The sequence below is a fragment of the Neolamprologus multifasciatus genome, chromosome 16, assembly GCF_963576455.1.
Source record: "Neolamprologus multifasciatus chromosome 16, fNeoMul1.2, whole genome shotgun sequence".
In the NCBI taxonomy this organism is placed as follows: domain Eukaryota; kingdom Metazoa; phylum Chordata; class Actinopteri; order Cichliformes; family Cichlidae; genus Neolamprologus; species Neolamprologus multifasciatus.
In genome coordinates, this window is record NC_140454.1 from 1,345,011 (window position 1) to 1,358,385 (window position 13,375).

A 13,375-nucleotide genomic window follows, 5' to 3' on the forward strand; every position below is an offset into this window, starting at 1 on the left:
ACGCAGCATAAGGAACGAGCTCCATCGAGAGTAATACATTACTCCTAACTACAGTTTCCATTCTAACCTGGCATCGTCCCTGAGATGCCGAACTTGTGCTTGTAGAATAGGAGGCGGAGTCTTTCAGCTTCCAGGCCTCTCTTCTGTGGAACCAGCTCGCAGTTTGGATTTGGGAGACAGACATCGTCTCTACTACTACTCTACTCACCAAAGCGCTTGCTTACAGGCGGTCATCTGATTCTTGGAGTTTCCTGTGTTATTGCAGAGTCTTTACCTTACAATATACAGCACATTGAGGCGACTGTTATTTTGATTTGGTGCTACATAAATAAATGTTTATTGAACAAAATGATGCCCAGTTTGGGGCATAGAAGCAAATTAAAGACACGTATGTTATGTATCTGGCTTCACCTGAAATGCAAAATGAAGTTACAGAAGAAAATTGTGTCCACAACTTGTTAAACATATTTATAACTCCATATTTTCCTTTTCTGTTTACCATGCCATTGATTTACCTCCAGTATAAAATTAATTTCTTCAGCAGCAAGATGACAAGTTACACAGAGGTCCAGCTCATTCAGCATTCTGCTTTAACCTGTGACATTGTGTGTGTGCGTGTGACGTCTCTCTGAGCGCTAACAAACTCACTCTTGGGATCTTTCCGTACTTCTGTGGTCTCGTTTCTTTTTTTTCTAATTGCATTTGTCGTGAAAACTGTGACAAACTGACTGCTGTTGGAGGTTACAGAGCACACAGAGTTAGGCTAACATTTGTGCCAACAGCAGGTGCTTCTGGGTACTGGGAGGCGCTTCCTCCTACTGCTCAAAGAGATATTTGATAATTGGTGATTTAAGGTTGTAAGTAAAAAGGAGAATGGATGGTTGTCTGTCTCTATGCACGAACTGTCCACTGTGTGTCCAGACCTTTAATATTGAATTATGAGGCACTGTACAATGTACAAGTAAAGCAGATATCATTCAAAATAATGGAAATAGTCTTGGTCTTACAAAGATATATATACTATATATAACCATAAATAGAAACTTTTATTATATACAATTTATCAGTGGCAAACAGAGATGGGCAGTAATGCGTTACTTGTAATCCGTTACTGTAATCCGATTACTTTTTTTCAAGTAACGAGTAAAGTGAGGGATTACTATTGCAAAAACGGTAATTAGATTACCGTTACTTTCCCGTAGGAACGCTGCGTTACTGCGTTACTAAAACCGTGATTTTTTTGCGAGAATGTCTCATGACAGTGACGTAAGCGAGTGCGACGTTCGTGACGACAGCTGTGTGCAGATCAACAATGGATCATATATCGAGTGCAGAGAGAGTATGAGCGTGCAGCGTTTAAAGCGTGGAAGTACTGACCTTACTTTGAGTTTGATTCCATAAAAAGTGACAAAAACATTAGTGTCCGTTGTGCGTGGGAAGAAAACTTCTTTTTACAGAGAAAAAACCCCTAAACTTCCAACAAGCACCGAGTAGCTACGACGTAATGGGAAACTCACAGAGAAACTCGCGGATTCTTCCACTGACCGCTGCACACCTGCACCAGGGTAACCCTCCGCCTACCCCACTCCTGCTTTACAGGTGAAAATAGAGCTACAGCACCGCTAGTCTTTGACTTTATTTATTTTCTGCTGAGTTTTACTTGCATCTATTTGAAAGACTGAGTGTAAACACACAAAAAAAAAACAAATTTCTTCCAGTCAGAGAATGTTGCAGATAATTAAATGTTTGCTTGATGCATAAAGTTAAAAGATTAAAACTAATAAAACAAGTTTTAAAAAGAGACTTTTCCATTTGATTACATTTTGTATGATGATTATGTAGAAAAAGTAGAATTGGGCTGAAAGATCTATCACTTTATCACCTATTCAGGTTGTAAATTGTGTTTTTAAAAAGTAACTAAGTAACTAAGTAATTAATTACTTTTGAAAATAAGTAATCGGTAAAGTAATGGGATTACTCTTTTGGGAAAGTAATTAGTTACTGATTACTTTTTTCAAGTAACTTGACCAACACTGGTGGCAAACATACAAATAAGCAGGTTGTTTCTTTGTAAAGAGTAACAAACCAGCAGGCAGGATGAAGTAAGAGGCACTTTATACTCAAATATGCTGCTTCCACAGTGAAATCATCAGCACTGATTCTGGATGGACAAAGCTCAGCATGAACACTCTCAGGATACGGACCGGTAAGTTATAACAGAGGCTTCATAGGACTGAAGAGTCCACACTGACACAGCCTGAACTTTGGCTGTGGGGCTCATTGTTAGTGCAGCTGTCCACACATAATTCCCTTTTACATTATCCCAGTGGTGCTGGGATGGATCTGATTAATGATTCACAGCAGTCTGGAAACATTTTGATTCACTGGCAGTATTTCAGTTCACATTTAGTTTATTTTCCTTCTCATCAAGAGAGAGCACTGATGTCAACAAACCACCGAGCTACTGTACACGTCAGGTACAGTTGGAAACGTTGAAGAACCCATTGGTGCACTTCCAGATAATGTTTTCAATCACCCTTTTGGTTAAAGAATTATCAGTGTGGGTTTTTTTTCACTTTGATTCAATTTTATTTTACTTATAAAGAGTTAAATCTCAACAATAGTCACATCAAGCTGCTCTCCACAGTAACAGAGAGAAACCCCAACAATCAGATGAGCCCATATGAACTATTTGGCGACAGTGGAGAGACTGTGGGTGAGAGGCGAGAGACAAGACCAAAGGCTTGCTGTGGAAGCTAGCCAGAACTCATAATTCAATACAATCATTAGCAATAACTATGCTAAGCCAGCTAATTATTGTCTAGTTAGTGATAAATTCAGTCATGTTTTCATTATATGTCTCATTTATATATTTATATTATAAAGTTTACAGGCTGTGAACTGAGTATCAATTTGAGTCCACACAGATGATGAAATACTGGGTTTGTGGTTTTTACTTGAAACTTTCCAGGCCTGGCAGAGAATGGTCGTGTTTACAGGAATCACTGAACATAGGGGACACGAAACAAACACCTCATTGAGCTCAAATACTCAGAATTTCTAACATATCACATTTTTAAGGCCAGGTTATGCCTCACATCTTATGAACTCCCTGAGTGCTCGACTAAATGAAGACTGAGTAAATGCAGAGGATGAACTCTTGTTCAGATGTATATCTGCACCTCTGAGCACAGGATTCATTCCTAATCAGGGTTTAAAAGCATCTGAAACCACAGCTGAAAAAGTCAAATTGTCTACAGGTGGATGGTTTTAATTAATGTTCCTCAGTGTAAATTTAAAAATAATAACTCATCATTTACATCATTGTTTTTAGATTATTCTCAGAGTCTGGACCCTCAGACACACGATTCACTGCATGGGCTCAGGAATACTTCCAGAAACATCACGTGTGAACATAGCTTCCTGTCACCACAAACACAGGTTAAATCCACAAACACCAGTCATTCCTGGACCAAAGCCATTTAAAATCTGATTTTATTGTTTCTAGAAAAAATATGGACACCATGTTTTCCAAAATAATGAGGTGCTGGAGCTTCGTTGCCTGTTACCAGCACTCAGTTTTAAAGCTCGTCTCTCTGATGACATAGAGGTGCAAACGTACCTGGAACTGGATGCTTACACATCTGGAAAGGCACCATCAGTGCTGAAAGGTGCAGGTTTAAGGCCAACACAAGCTCCCATACAATCTCTTTTCCAGTGAATCTTTAACCAAGATCATGCTGGATTTTTTGTAGAAAGGGCCTTCAACCAAATGAAGACTAATTTGCCACATCGTGAAATTAAAAGTAAGAGAGAGAAGATCCAGGACTGTTACGCAACTAGAATCCTATATTAGCCAGCAATGAGACAGCATTGCTCTGACACTAGTCCACTCGTCTCCTCAGGTCCCTGACGTTTATGGATCGTTGTTAAAAGAAGAGGGGACACCAGACAGCGTACTTTTCTGACACGTTGGTGCCACCAAATTAAAGTTTAAGTTTTTCCTTAAACTGCTACAATTTCTCAGTTTAATCACTGGATATCATCATATTCTCCATTTTGAAGGAGACGTTGGATCATGAGATTTACAGATCATTGCGTTCAGTTCAGATTCCATATTTTACAGTGTTCCAACATTTGCACATTGCACCTATAATCCTAATGAGTTCCTGATCTGTCCTTTTGCCTTCTGGCTATTTTATTCTCCCAATGATCTGTTTATAAATGTGCAAGACCTAAACCCAGATTCTGGTCAGTCAATCAAAACACACACCTATCCATCCATCTTGGGCCAAATCATGGGTGCAGTAGCCTGTGTAGCAAAGCTCAGACCTCCCTCTGCTCAGGTCACAGATATAATCTCTCCAGCACGTCCCGGGTCACCCAGGTTTAATGCTCACCCGCCTCGCATCACTACAGACACGGTCCCAACATCCCACTTCTCCTCACTCATGAAAAAGACCAGGAAATACTTACACTCCACTTGGGTTTAGCAACTGTGACCCAGTATGGACACTTCACCCTTCACCAGCTGAGAGTCACGGCCTCAGGCTTGAAGGTGAAATTCATTTTCCCTGCTTCACACTCGTGAACCATTCTGGAGGCCACCGCCTAATGAAGCCAGCAGAATCACATCCTCTGCAAAAACTAGAGATAATTTTTAGGTCAGAAGCGTGAGTAGAGCACGGCTTTCTCTCCCGAGACGCCTGACATTTTGGCAGAATCAGTTTGAAGCAGACCTGAAGCTAGGGATGGGTATCGTTTAGGTTTTATCCGATACCGGTGCCAAACCGGTACTTTAGAAACGGTGCTGGTGCTTAAATGGTGCTCAAACCGGTGCTTAAAGAATGGAGAACACAAAATTGGTCCAAAAACCTCTCATGTTCAGCTGTTTTCCACTTTTTCTTTGGTCATTTTAGCCTTTTTGGACTCTCCTCTTCAAGTTTTTGGGGGATGATGCTAACTCCGGGTCGATAACAGGCACCACACCCGCAGTAGATGTGCTCGGTGTGAGGTCGCGCAGCAAGCTATCAAATACGGCGCATTTCTCGGCTTTAAAAAAACGCTATGCGTCGCCAGGTTTGTCGTCAGACTCCTTTGCACAGTATCACTTTAAAGCACTAAAGCAGGCTGCTGAGTTTGCATCTTTTACTGTGAAGTACAGCCAGACTTTTGACCGCTTTGCCTTGGTCATTTTTATCTTTAGCTCTGCTCCAAAAGAACGTACGTACCTGGACCCGCCTACTATCCTCGGAAACGTAAAATGATTGGCTAGAATCTAAAGTGTATCACAGCTCAGGGAAATAAAGCACCAAAATGTGCGCTGCTTTTCGGTCTGGTTACTACCGTTTATGTCAGAACCGGTGCCATGATGGTACCAGATACCGGTACCCATCCCTACCTAAAGCAGTCTTGGTCAAAAGCCTGACAAAACTACTCCCACATCCACAGGCTGAGGTCCAGTCCCTCCTCATGCCTGCCTTCGGGGGGGGGGGGGGGGGGGCACAGTGAACCTGGGCATTTGGCCCCTTACTTTTTGCCCTCCGTATGGGTGTCTGGCCTCTCACCATGGACCGGTTTGCCTTCCTATCAGTCTATCAAGGCCCCAAACAACACACACACCCATCCACCACGGTTAGGTGAGTTTACATTTCCTTTTTTAATTAATTAAACTGTATTATTTATTAAACTTAGTTAATAACTTTGTAAGTACTAACAGACAGTACGGGTAAAGAGTTGGTTTAAAAAGAGCCAGTAAGTCACCAAGACTAGAACAGCAGTACAAACATGTCAGTGTCAATTTTACACTATCATCTCATTTTTGCAATTATTGTACACAACGCTGTTCTGAGGGTACAGGACTGGACACGTGTGAACAACAACGCTGGGATATGTTGAGCAGGCATGAAACAGGTGAGCAACATCAGCTAGTATATTCTTACCTTCATCATCATCATCATCACCATCACGGCTCAGTCATGAAGTCGATCCAGTTTTATTTATTTAGCACCTCACAACAACAGTTAAACTTGTTTGTATTTCTGCTGCTACCTGTCTTCTATCTGAAGGTTTTTAGGTGGGATTCATTTATTTTGGTTATGGAATTGTTGCCTGCTGTATTTGGAATACCTGGAATACCTGGAATACCTGGCGATGGCGGCGACCAACTTTAATAACTGCCAGCCATCTCTAACAGCAAACACTTATTTTCCCCAGTGACCAGTCGGTCTGTGACCTCATCGAGCACCTTTCCTAAAGACACAGCTTGAAACGTTTTTATTTATCGATTTATTTTGCATGAGAGGTCAAAAAAAACTGGGGAAGTCTGCAGTTTTCCTCTGATCATCGTCAGCTATTGTTAGTTCAAATAACGAACAAGACCAACAAGTCCACAGTAAGACAGCGAGAATCTCCACTAGAAAGAGAGAGTGGTAAAAAAAGAAAAACGGCACTCGGACACACCTGATTGCAGCTGCAGTGACAGACGCTTGGTAATATTTTACCAGACGTCCGATATGAAAGTTGCTTCCTTCCTGTGGACCGTTTGGTATCCAAGCATGCAAATGAGCTTTGCTGTTCGACGCTAAATGAAAAACGGGGAGTGTGGCGAGTGGGTGAAAGCAGACGACAGAGCACATTCCACGAGAAAGTACATTCATTATTAACATCTGCCTCCCAGGAACAGCGGCCACTTCCTCCAAAGGCTCTGCAGCCACGCGAGCACATTTACAAGCTGAATGGATGAGATCCAACCACCGCAGCGACTGGTAAACAAACAACAAAAAAGATTTCAGGGTGGAGTTCCCCACCTTCACACCAACAGGCTTTACTTACAGAAACAGACAGTTTTGTAACCTGATTTCTAAACCATTACTGGTGATTTACATGCAGGTCTTTCCTGATTTTTATTCACTAGGCTGTAAACTACCTACTTTTTAAGAGTCTGTAAACACTGATGCAAACTGTGTCCATGGTGCATCCTGCTAACGTCCAGTAGTCGTCCATAGAAGAAGAAGATCCAGACGCTGTTTGATCTTCCTTGAATGTCAAGCGATGCCGACATGTTTGCATTTTAACTCCGTTTATTGTAGTTCAGGACAGTCCAGCACATTCACTACAGTTCAGTCAGAGTCCGCTGCTGCACAGCTGTACAGTCACACATCCTCTGAACTCCATGTGTCGAGTAAATGAACTGCTCTAGATCCCCGGAGCAACTATTACACCCTTAGTTCTGTCCTGAAATAAATAAACATTTAATAAATTAAAGGTAGATCATAGAAAAGTGCAGTCCTTACTCATGTGGCCTATAGGACAGCTACAGGTAACAGTTTCTCCATAAATTATGATTCTACGCGTCATTTTTCTTTGCGGAGAGACTTTTCCGTGTGATGAAGTCATGTTAGAAAAACAAACAAAGTTTTAGATCCTTACAGATGCTTCGGTAACACTTTATCAGTTTCTAGCTTGAGTGAGTCACAAATACTGTGTCATCAAATATGCAGAGGAGGCAAAAGCGCAGACAGTCGTCACTTTAGGAGAACGATGGACACTCGTGGTGAAAACTGCTGATTAAACTCAAGTAAAAGTGAAAATGCACAGAAATGTAAACTGAGCCTCGTGACTGCTGAAACACCGAAATAGTAAAAGAACACAGTCGGGGATTAAAGTGGGATTTGGCAGGTGTAAAACTCTCCGATCAGCTGTGTGGGGAAAACCGAAATAAGCTCCATTCATTTTGATTGTGTACTTTTTGTCTACAGGCTGTGATCGACTGACTTGTGTTGCTGCTGCTCTTTGTGAATTTAACAAGATGTAACACTGAGCATGAACGCAACAGGTTCTCTGCAGCAGGCAAACGTCGTACACTACTTTAAACTTAAGCAGTGCTGTAGATGAACCAACTCAGCACTAAGCTGCTCTTTTAACCTTTTAATGACACAAAGTCAGAATCCTTTGATTTGTCTTGCAGATGTATGACAGTGTGAGAAAACAAACGGATGGATCCAAAAACTCAAAACTACATTTAAATGTCAAAGGAGCTTGGAAAGAAAAGCGTCTGGACTTCTTTAAGTTGCTTGAAGACGTTTCACCTTCATCCGAGAAGCTTCTTCAGTTCTAAGGTCAAATGGTGGAGAGTCCCAGATATAAACCTAGTGGGAGTTTCCCCCCACAGAGGGACAAAAGGACCCCCTGATGATCCTCTAATCACCTGAGCCAAGGTGTGGAACTGGGTGTGGGTCACAATCAGCCAGAGTTTCAGGTGAGTTCATTGTGAAATCTGGCCCCACCTTATCATGTGATTTCCTGAGGTCAGATGGCCCAGGATGTGAGTGGGCGTTAAGGCGCCTTAACGCCCACTCACAGAGCCTGAGAGAGGTGAAACGTCTTCAAGTAACTTAAAGAAGTCCAGACGCTTTTCTTTGCAAGCTCCTTTGACTACGATGACCTGGATGACTGAGAACCTTCACAGACACACATTTAAATGTAATTTCTCACTTTGTGTGTTTATATTAGTTGAGTTGTTTAAAGGTACATTTAAAATGATCTTCCAGTTAAAACATCGTTACTTCCTCTTCTGTAGTGCTAGCTACACGCTGAAGTGCATCGCAGCTCATGGTATCCAGATCGCTGCGGTCCACTTTAACCCCCGAGTAGAGCTATTAATGTATGTGTGATGTGTAACTGATGTTTTTGCCTCTTGTCGTAACAGGATTGTCGTCGATGTTACTGTCCTCAACATTTAGGTTCAAATCTGTTCCAGAGGGTGAAATGATAATAATATGACCCCTTAAATGTGTCGAAGCTAAAGTAATGAGCCTTTTTGTAGCATAATGAGCCTAGAGTATTTAAAAGTAGAATGGGAGGCAGAGCCTTCAGTTTTCAGGCCCCTCTTCTGTGGAACCAGCTTCCAGTTTGGATTCAGGAGACAGACACTATCTCTGCTTTCAAGATTAGGCTTCAAACTTTCCTTTTTGCTAAAGCATATAGTTAGGGCTGGACCAGGTGACCCTGAATCCTCCCTTAGTTATGCTGCAATAGACGTAGGCTGCCGGGGGATTCCCATGATGCATTGAGTTTTTCCTTTCCAGTCACCTTTCTCACTCACTATGTGTTAACAGACCTCTCTGTATTGAATCATATCTGTTATTAACCTCTGTCTCTCTTCCACAGCATGTCTTTTATCCTGTCTTCCTTCTCTCACCCCAACCAATCACAGCAGATGGCCCCGCCCCTCCCTGAGCCTGGTTCTGCTGGAGGTTTCTTCCTGTTAAAAGGGAGTTTTTCCTTCCCACTGTCACCAAAGTGCTGCTCATAGGGGGTCATATGATTGTTGGGTTTTTCTCTGTATCTATGAAGCGCCTTGAGGCGACTTTTGTTGTGATTTGGCGCTGTATAAATAAAATTGAATTGAATAGAATTTTATGAAATTGTAGGGAGTAAATACAGATACCTGAAAATCCTACTTAAGTACTGTAACAGAGTATTTGTGATTTCCCACCTCTGTAGTAATCTGTTGCCTGAAAGGAGTAAAAACAGGAGAAAGAAAAGTGACGAAGAGAAACTGGAGAAGAGGTTTTGAATACCAGCATATTCGAGTAAACTGTGGGCAAATATTGAAGCTTATCGATATGCAAATATCATTTTTAGGACACTGTCCTTGAAAGGAAATGATCACAAATATACTAGAAACAGGCTCATCATGGTGTTCCTGCAACTGTCCAACTACCTGCAGTTCAAACAGCACTTTGTGCAGGACCCTCAGCACCAGAGCCTGAGATCAACGGCACGAGTCCTCAGCTCAGCGAGAGGCCTCTGCAAAGCCCCAACGGTTCGTTACATGACGGCAAACTGGAGTAAACACATCCAGCTTAGTCCAGCTGACTTCTTTGGGTTCTTGTGGTGTTTTGGCAGTTTACCTGACGCGCTTCATGAGTCATGGCTGAAATGAACAAATAACAAGGTAACAGAATAAATAAATATTCTGGGGTTAAGGTTTTGGTCTACAGGTGACTGATCGGGTCCTGCAGAAGCAAGAAGATTCCAGCACCAAACATCTGTCCCACGCACACACTGACACACAATCAAACGCTCCTGTGGGAGTTCAGATCCCATCACAGCGTGTTTCCCACGCCGCTGCTCACCAGCCCTTTGACGTTCATAATGGGCCGAACGTCGTGCAGTTGTCTCCTTCGATCGATAAACGTGGCCAACCGCGCCGTGTCCAGCGGCGTCTTGGAGTACTCCCCGCCTCCACGACCCATCCACAGATGTTGGAGACAGGAAGTAGCACTCGGCCGCTTCCTGGGATCCTGCTGCAGTAACGACGACACAAAATCCCTCGCCACCTGGCTCACGTTGCAGAAGTATTCGTCTGGGAAGCAGAAGTCTAGGCGGCAGATGTTGATGCAGGTTTCCTCCGGCGACTCGTCCAGAAACGGAGAAACGCCACTGAGCATGACATACGCCAGAACACCCAAGCTCCACATGTCTGTGGCCACGGAGACCGGAGCGCCACGGATCAGCTCGGGCGCAGCAAACTCTGGATTCCCGAGCAAGAGGTGGACGTATCGGCGGTGGGCAGACAGCTGGACAGCGTCACCGAAATCAATTAACTTAACACTGGGCGTGGGAGAATGGAGGTTGACCATGATGTTCTCGGGCTGCAGCAAAAACAGAGTCATGACACAGATGAGCAAACAACAATTGTCAATATTTTTCTTTTCATATGTGACAAAAACCTGCCGTCACCTTCAGGTCCAGGTGAGCCACTCTACAGGTATGAAGGTGCTCCAGGGCCTCCAGAGTTTCTCTGATGAAGAACGCCACCTTCTCCTCCATCAGCTCATCGTGGGCAACCAGATAATCAAGCAAGCGGCCATCCTCCAGTCTGACATGGAAACACAGACAAAGTTGTGCTGACAAAGTGTAAACATTATGAAAACATGCAAAGAGAGCAAAGTTGATATGAAAACTATTAAAAAGTAACAGCTTAGTTTGGTTCATACCAAACCACGTGGACACTAAAAGCAGCTGAAAACACGACGATAAAAAAACCTTGCAGCAGCCAAACACTCGACTTACAGCTCCAGGACGAGCAGCAGACAGGAGGGAGACTCGTAGGTGTCCAACAATGACACCAGCTGCTGATTCTGGACATATTGCAGAAGGTCTGCCTCATGCGCCACTTGCTCCTTCTTCTGCATCTTCTTGCTCACAAACTTCACTGCCACCTAGTGGAGAACAAAGGCATAACACTTAAATGTGCAATATAGTTTTTCTATGCCGAGGTGCATCTATTTGAATAGTCCCATCCAACTTGAGGTTCAGTATCTTGCCCAACATACAAGCTCACAGACTTCTGATTATTTGATGAGCTGCTCTCCTGAGCTGCAGCCACACCGCCTGAAGTTAAAGTTTTGAGACAAACTCTGCATGATGATATATTGTGGATTTTTCATCAAGGTGGCGCAGAGCTAGATAATAAAATGCTTGTTTGTGCAAACACAGACAGATTATCAAGTTTATCTATACGATGTGTGTCTGCATCTCACAGTAGCTGATAAAACATCAAGTTTAATTTTTAAGAAGTTAAAAGGAACAAGTACCTCTTTCTTAGTGGACCTGTTGACACACTTCCGTACCACTGAGAACCGTCCCCTGGTCAAAGCAAGTGAGACTGCATTAAAAACAGGCTGCTCGGGCTTGATAGAGACGTTATTTGTGACTGAAATCGTTTTACCTTCCAATCTCACAGATCTCAGTAAAGGTTGACTCAAAGTTTTCCTTCCAATGAATGCCCGTCCCATCACAGCCAGAGTCTGGACAGAGAAAGAACAAATACATAAGTAAGATAATTCCCCCTGAACATGTCAGCATTAGTGGAGAGCATCTTTACTCTTAGGTGGAGAGGTGGTTCGCCTTAATCTACCGGTGTTTATGCCCATGGGCAGAGGTGCCCGGTCAACTCATTGCCTCATCAGTGCTGTGTATTTAAGGACAAGCTGTAGCAGTTATTTTCCACGTGGTGGTAAATCGGCTTCAGCGTGCCTCACCTGTTCTCCAGTAGGGCTGCCACAAACGATTATTCTGATAGTCGACTAATCAGATCATCATCCATTGGACGTAAAACGTACAGCTTATTGCACCAGCAGCATCTGCTCTTATATAACTATCATTAGCTTACAGCTTAAAGTGTTTAAGGTATGTGCTAACTAAAAATAAAGACAAGATGATAGTTTATTAAATTTTAATGAAATTTGCAGATTGTTTTGGTGAAGTTTAATAAACTCCTTGCTATCTAAAATATAACAGGACCCCGGAGTAAATTCTGGAGCATCTCACACTTCTGATAATCAGCTGTCTGCTTGACGTTTATTCAGCTGTGTAAAAACTATAACTTTAATCTCAGCCAAACCGATTTACTCAGGAACAAATAAAATACTGAAAAAAGCCAAACAACAACATTTTTAAGTTATCTAAGTGACTTATATATCATGTTTAACCTGAGTAGCGAAAGACGGCGGTGGGTTTGAAAACGATTAGCCGGGAGTCCGGTGTTCTCACGGCTCTAGTTAGCCTAGCCCCCGGCTAGCTATCGAGCTAGTGGCTAACAGACGTCTCCGAAAACGTCGGAGCGCTTTTGAAAATATGTGGTGTCTTGATAAACTGAGCAGATATTTGAGGTTTACACAGCTACATTCTCGCCTGAAAATATGTTAAACGTTTATTTTGTGACCCAGAAAGAATAATAACAGTAATATTAAAACTAACTAGCTGCCGCCATTGTTGTAAACTGAGCAGGGCTGCGCTATGAATTCTGGGACACAGCTTCTTCTTCTTCTTCGGGGTTTAACGGCAGCTGGCATCCTTGTACATGCAGTGCTGCCATCTTCTGTTTCAGTCCGTTATTACACTCTTAAATCCTACTACTTATTCCTGCGTCTTTTGGGATCTTACAAAGCTTCAAACGACGCGTCGACTATTAAATCAGTCGTTGACGATTTTGATAGTCGACTAATCGTGGCAGCCCTATTCTCCAGTCACCCACTTGCAGTGCCTGAAAGGCTCACCTACTTCTCTTTCTGGACTGAAAAGCTCACAGCCAGATCAGCGCTCAGGTTTTATGAATCTGTGGAATCAGGACTTACCCGAGGCTCACCTGCCTGCCCACTCACCAGCAAACAACCTTCTTCATTTACTCCTCTCTACTGCCAAGTGATATATTTCCAGGGGTGGAGTGTGTCATACTCTCACCAGCTGATGGCAAATCTTTGAGATTTAAAACTGTTCACCTTCAGGTCTAGGATGCATTCAAGGATACCTTTTGGTATCCTTGAATGCATCCTAGACACTCATGCATTTACTTTTCTTTGTT

The 13,375-nt window shown here is 42.8% G+C and overlaps 1 protein-coding gene and 1 long non-coding RNA gene across 3 annotated transcripts in view; one reads left to right on the plus strand and one right to left on the minus strand.

Annotated features, from left to right (window-relative positions):
* The window catches only part of LOC146499952 (uncharacterized), a 167,171-nt gene that overhangs the window by 83,282 nt on the left and 70,514 nt on the right, over positions 1-13,375 (plus strand). The gene's annotated exons all lie outside the window — the stretch shown is intronic.
* The window catches only part of kalrna (kalirin RhoGEF kinase a), a 163,340-nt gene continuing 156,240 nt past the window's right edge, over positions 6,276-13,375 (minus strand). For both annotated transcript variants that reach the window (XM_085136077.1, XM_085136078.1), the window contains 5 exons: positions 11,741-11,819; positions 11,607-11,658; positions 11,083-11,231; positions 10,750-10,888; positions 6,276-10,661 (listed from right to left, as the gene is read on the minus strand). In XM_085136077.1, the coding sequence (XP_084992203.1) occupies positions 10,113-10,661; positions 10,750-10,888; positions 11,083-11,231; positions 11,607-11,658; positions 11,741-11,819 (968 nt within the window). In that variant the 3' untranslated portion in view covers positions 6,276-10,112. The remainder of the gene's footprint in view (positions 10,662-10,749; positions 10,889-11,082; positions 11,232-11,606; positions 11,659-11,740; positions 11,820-13,375) is intronic.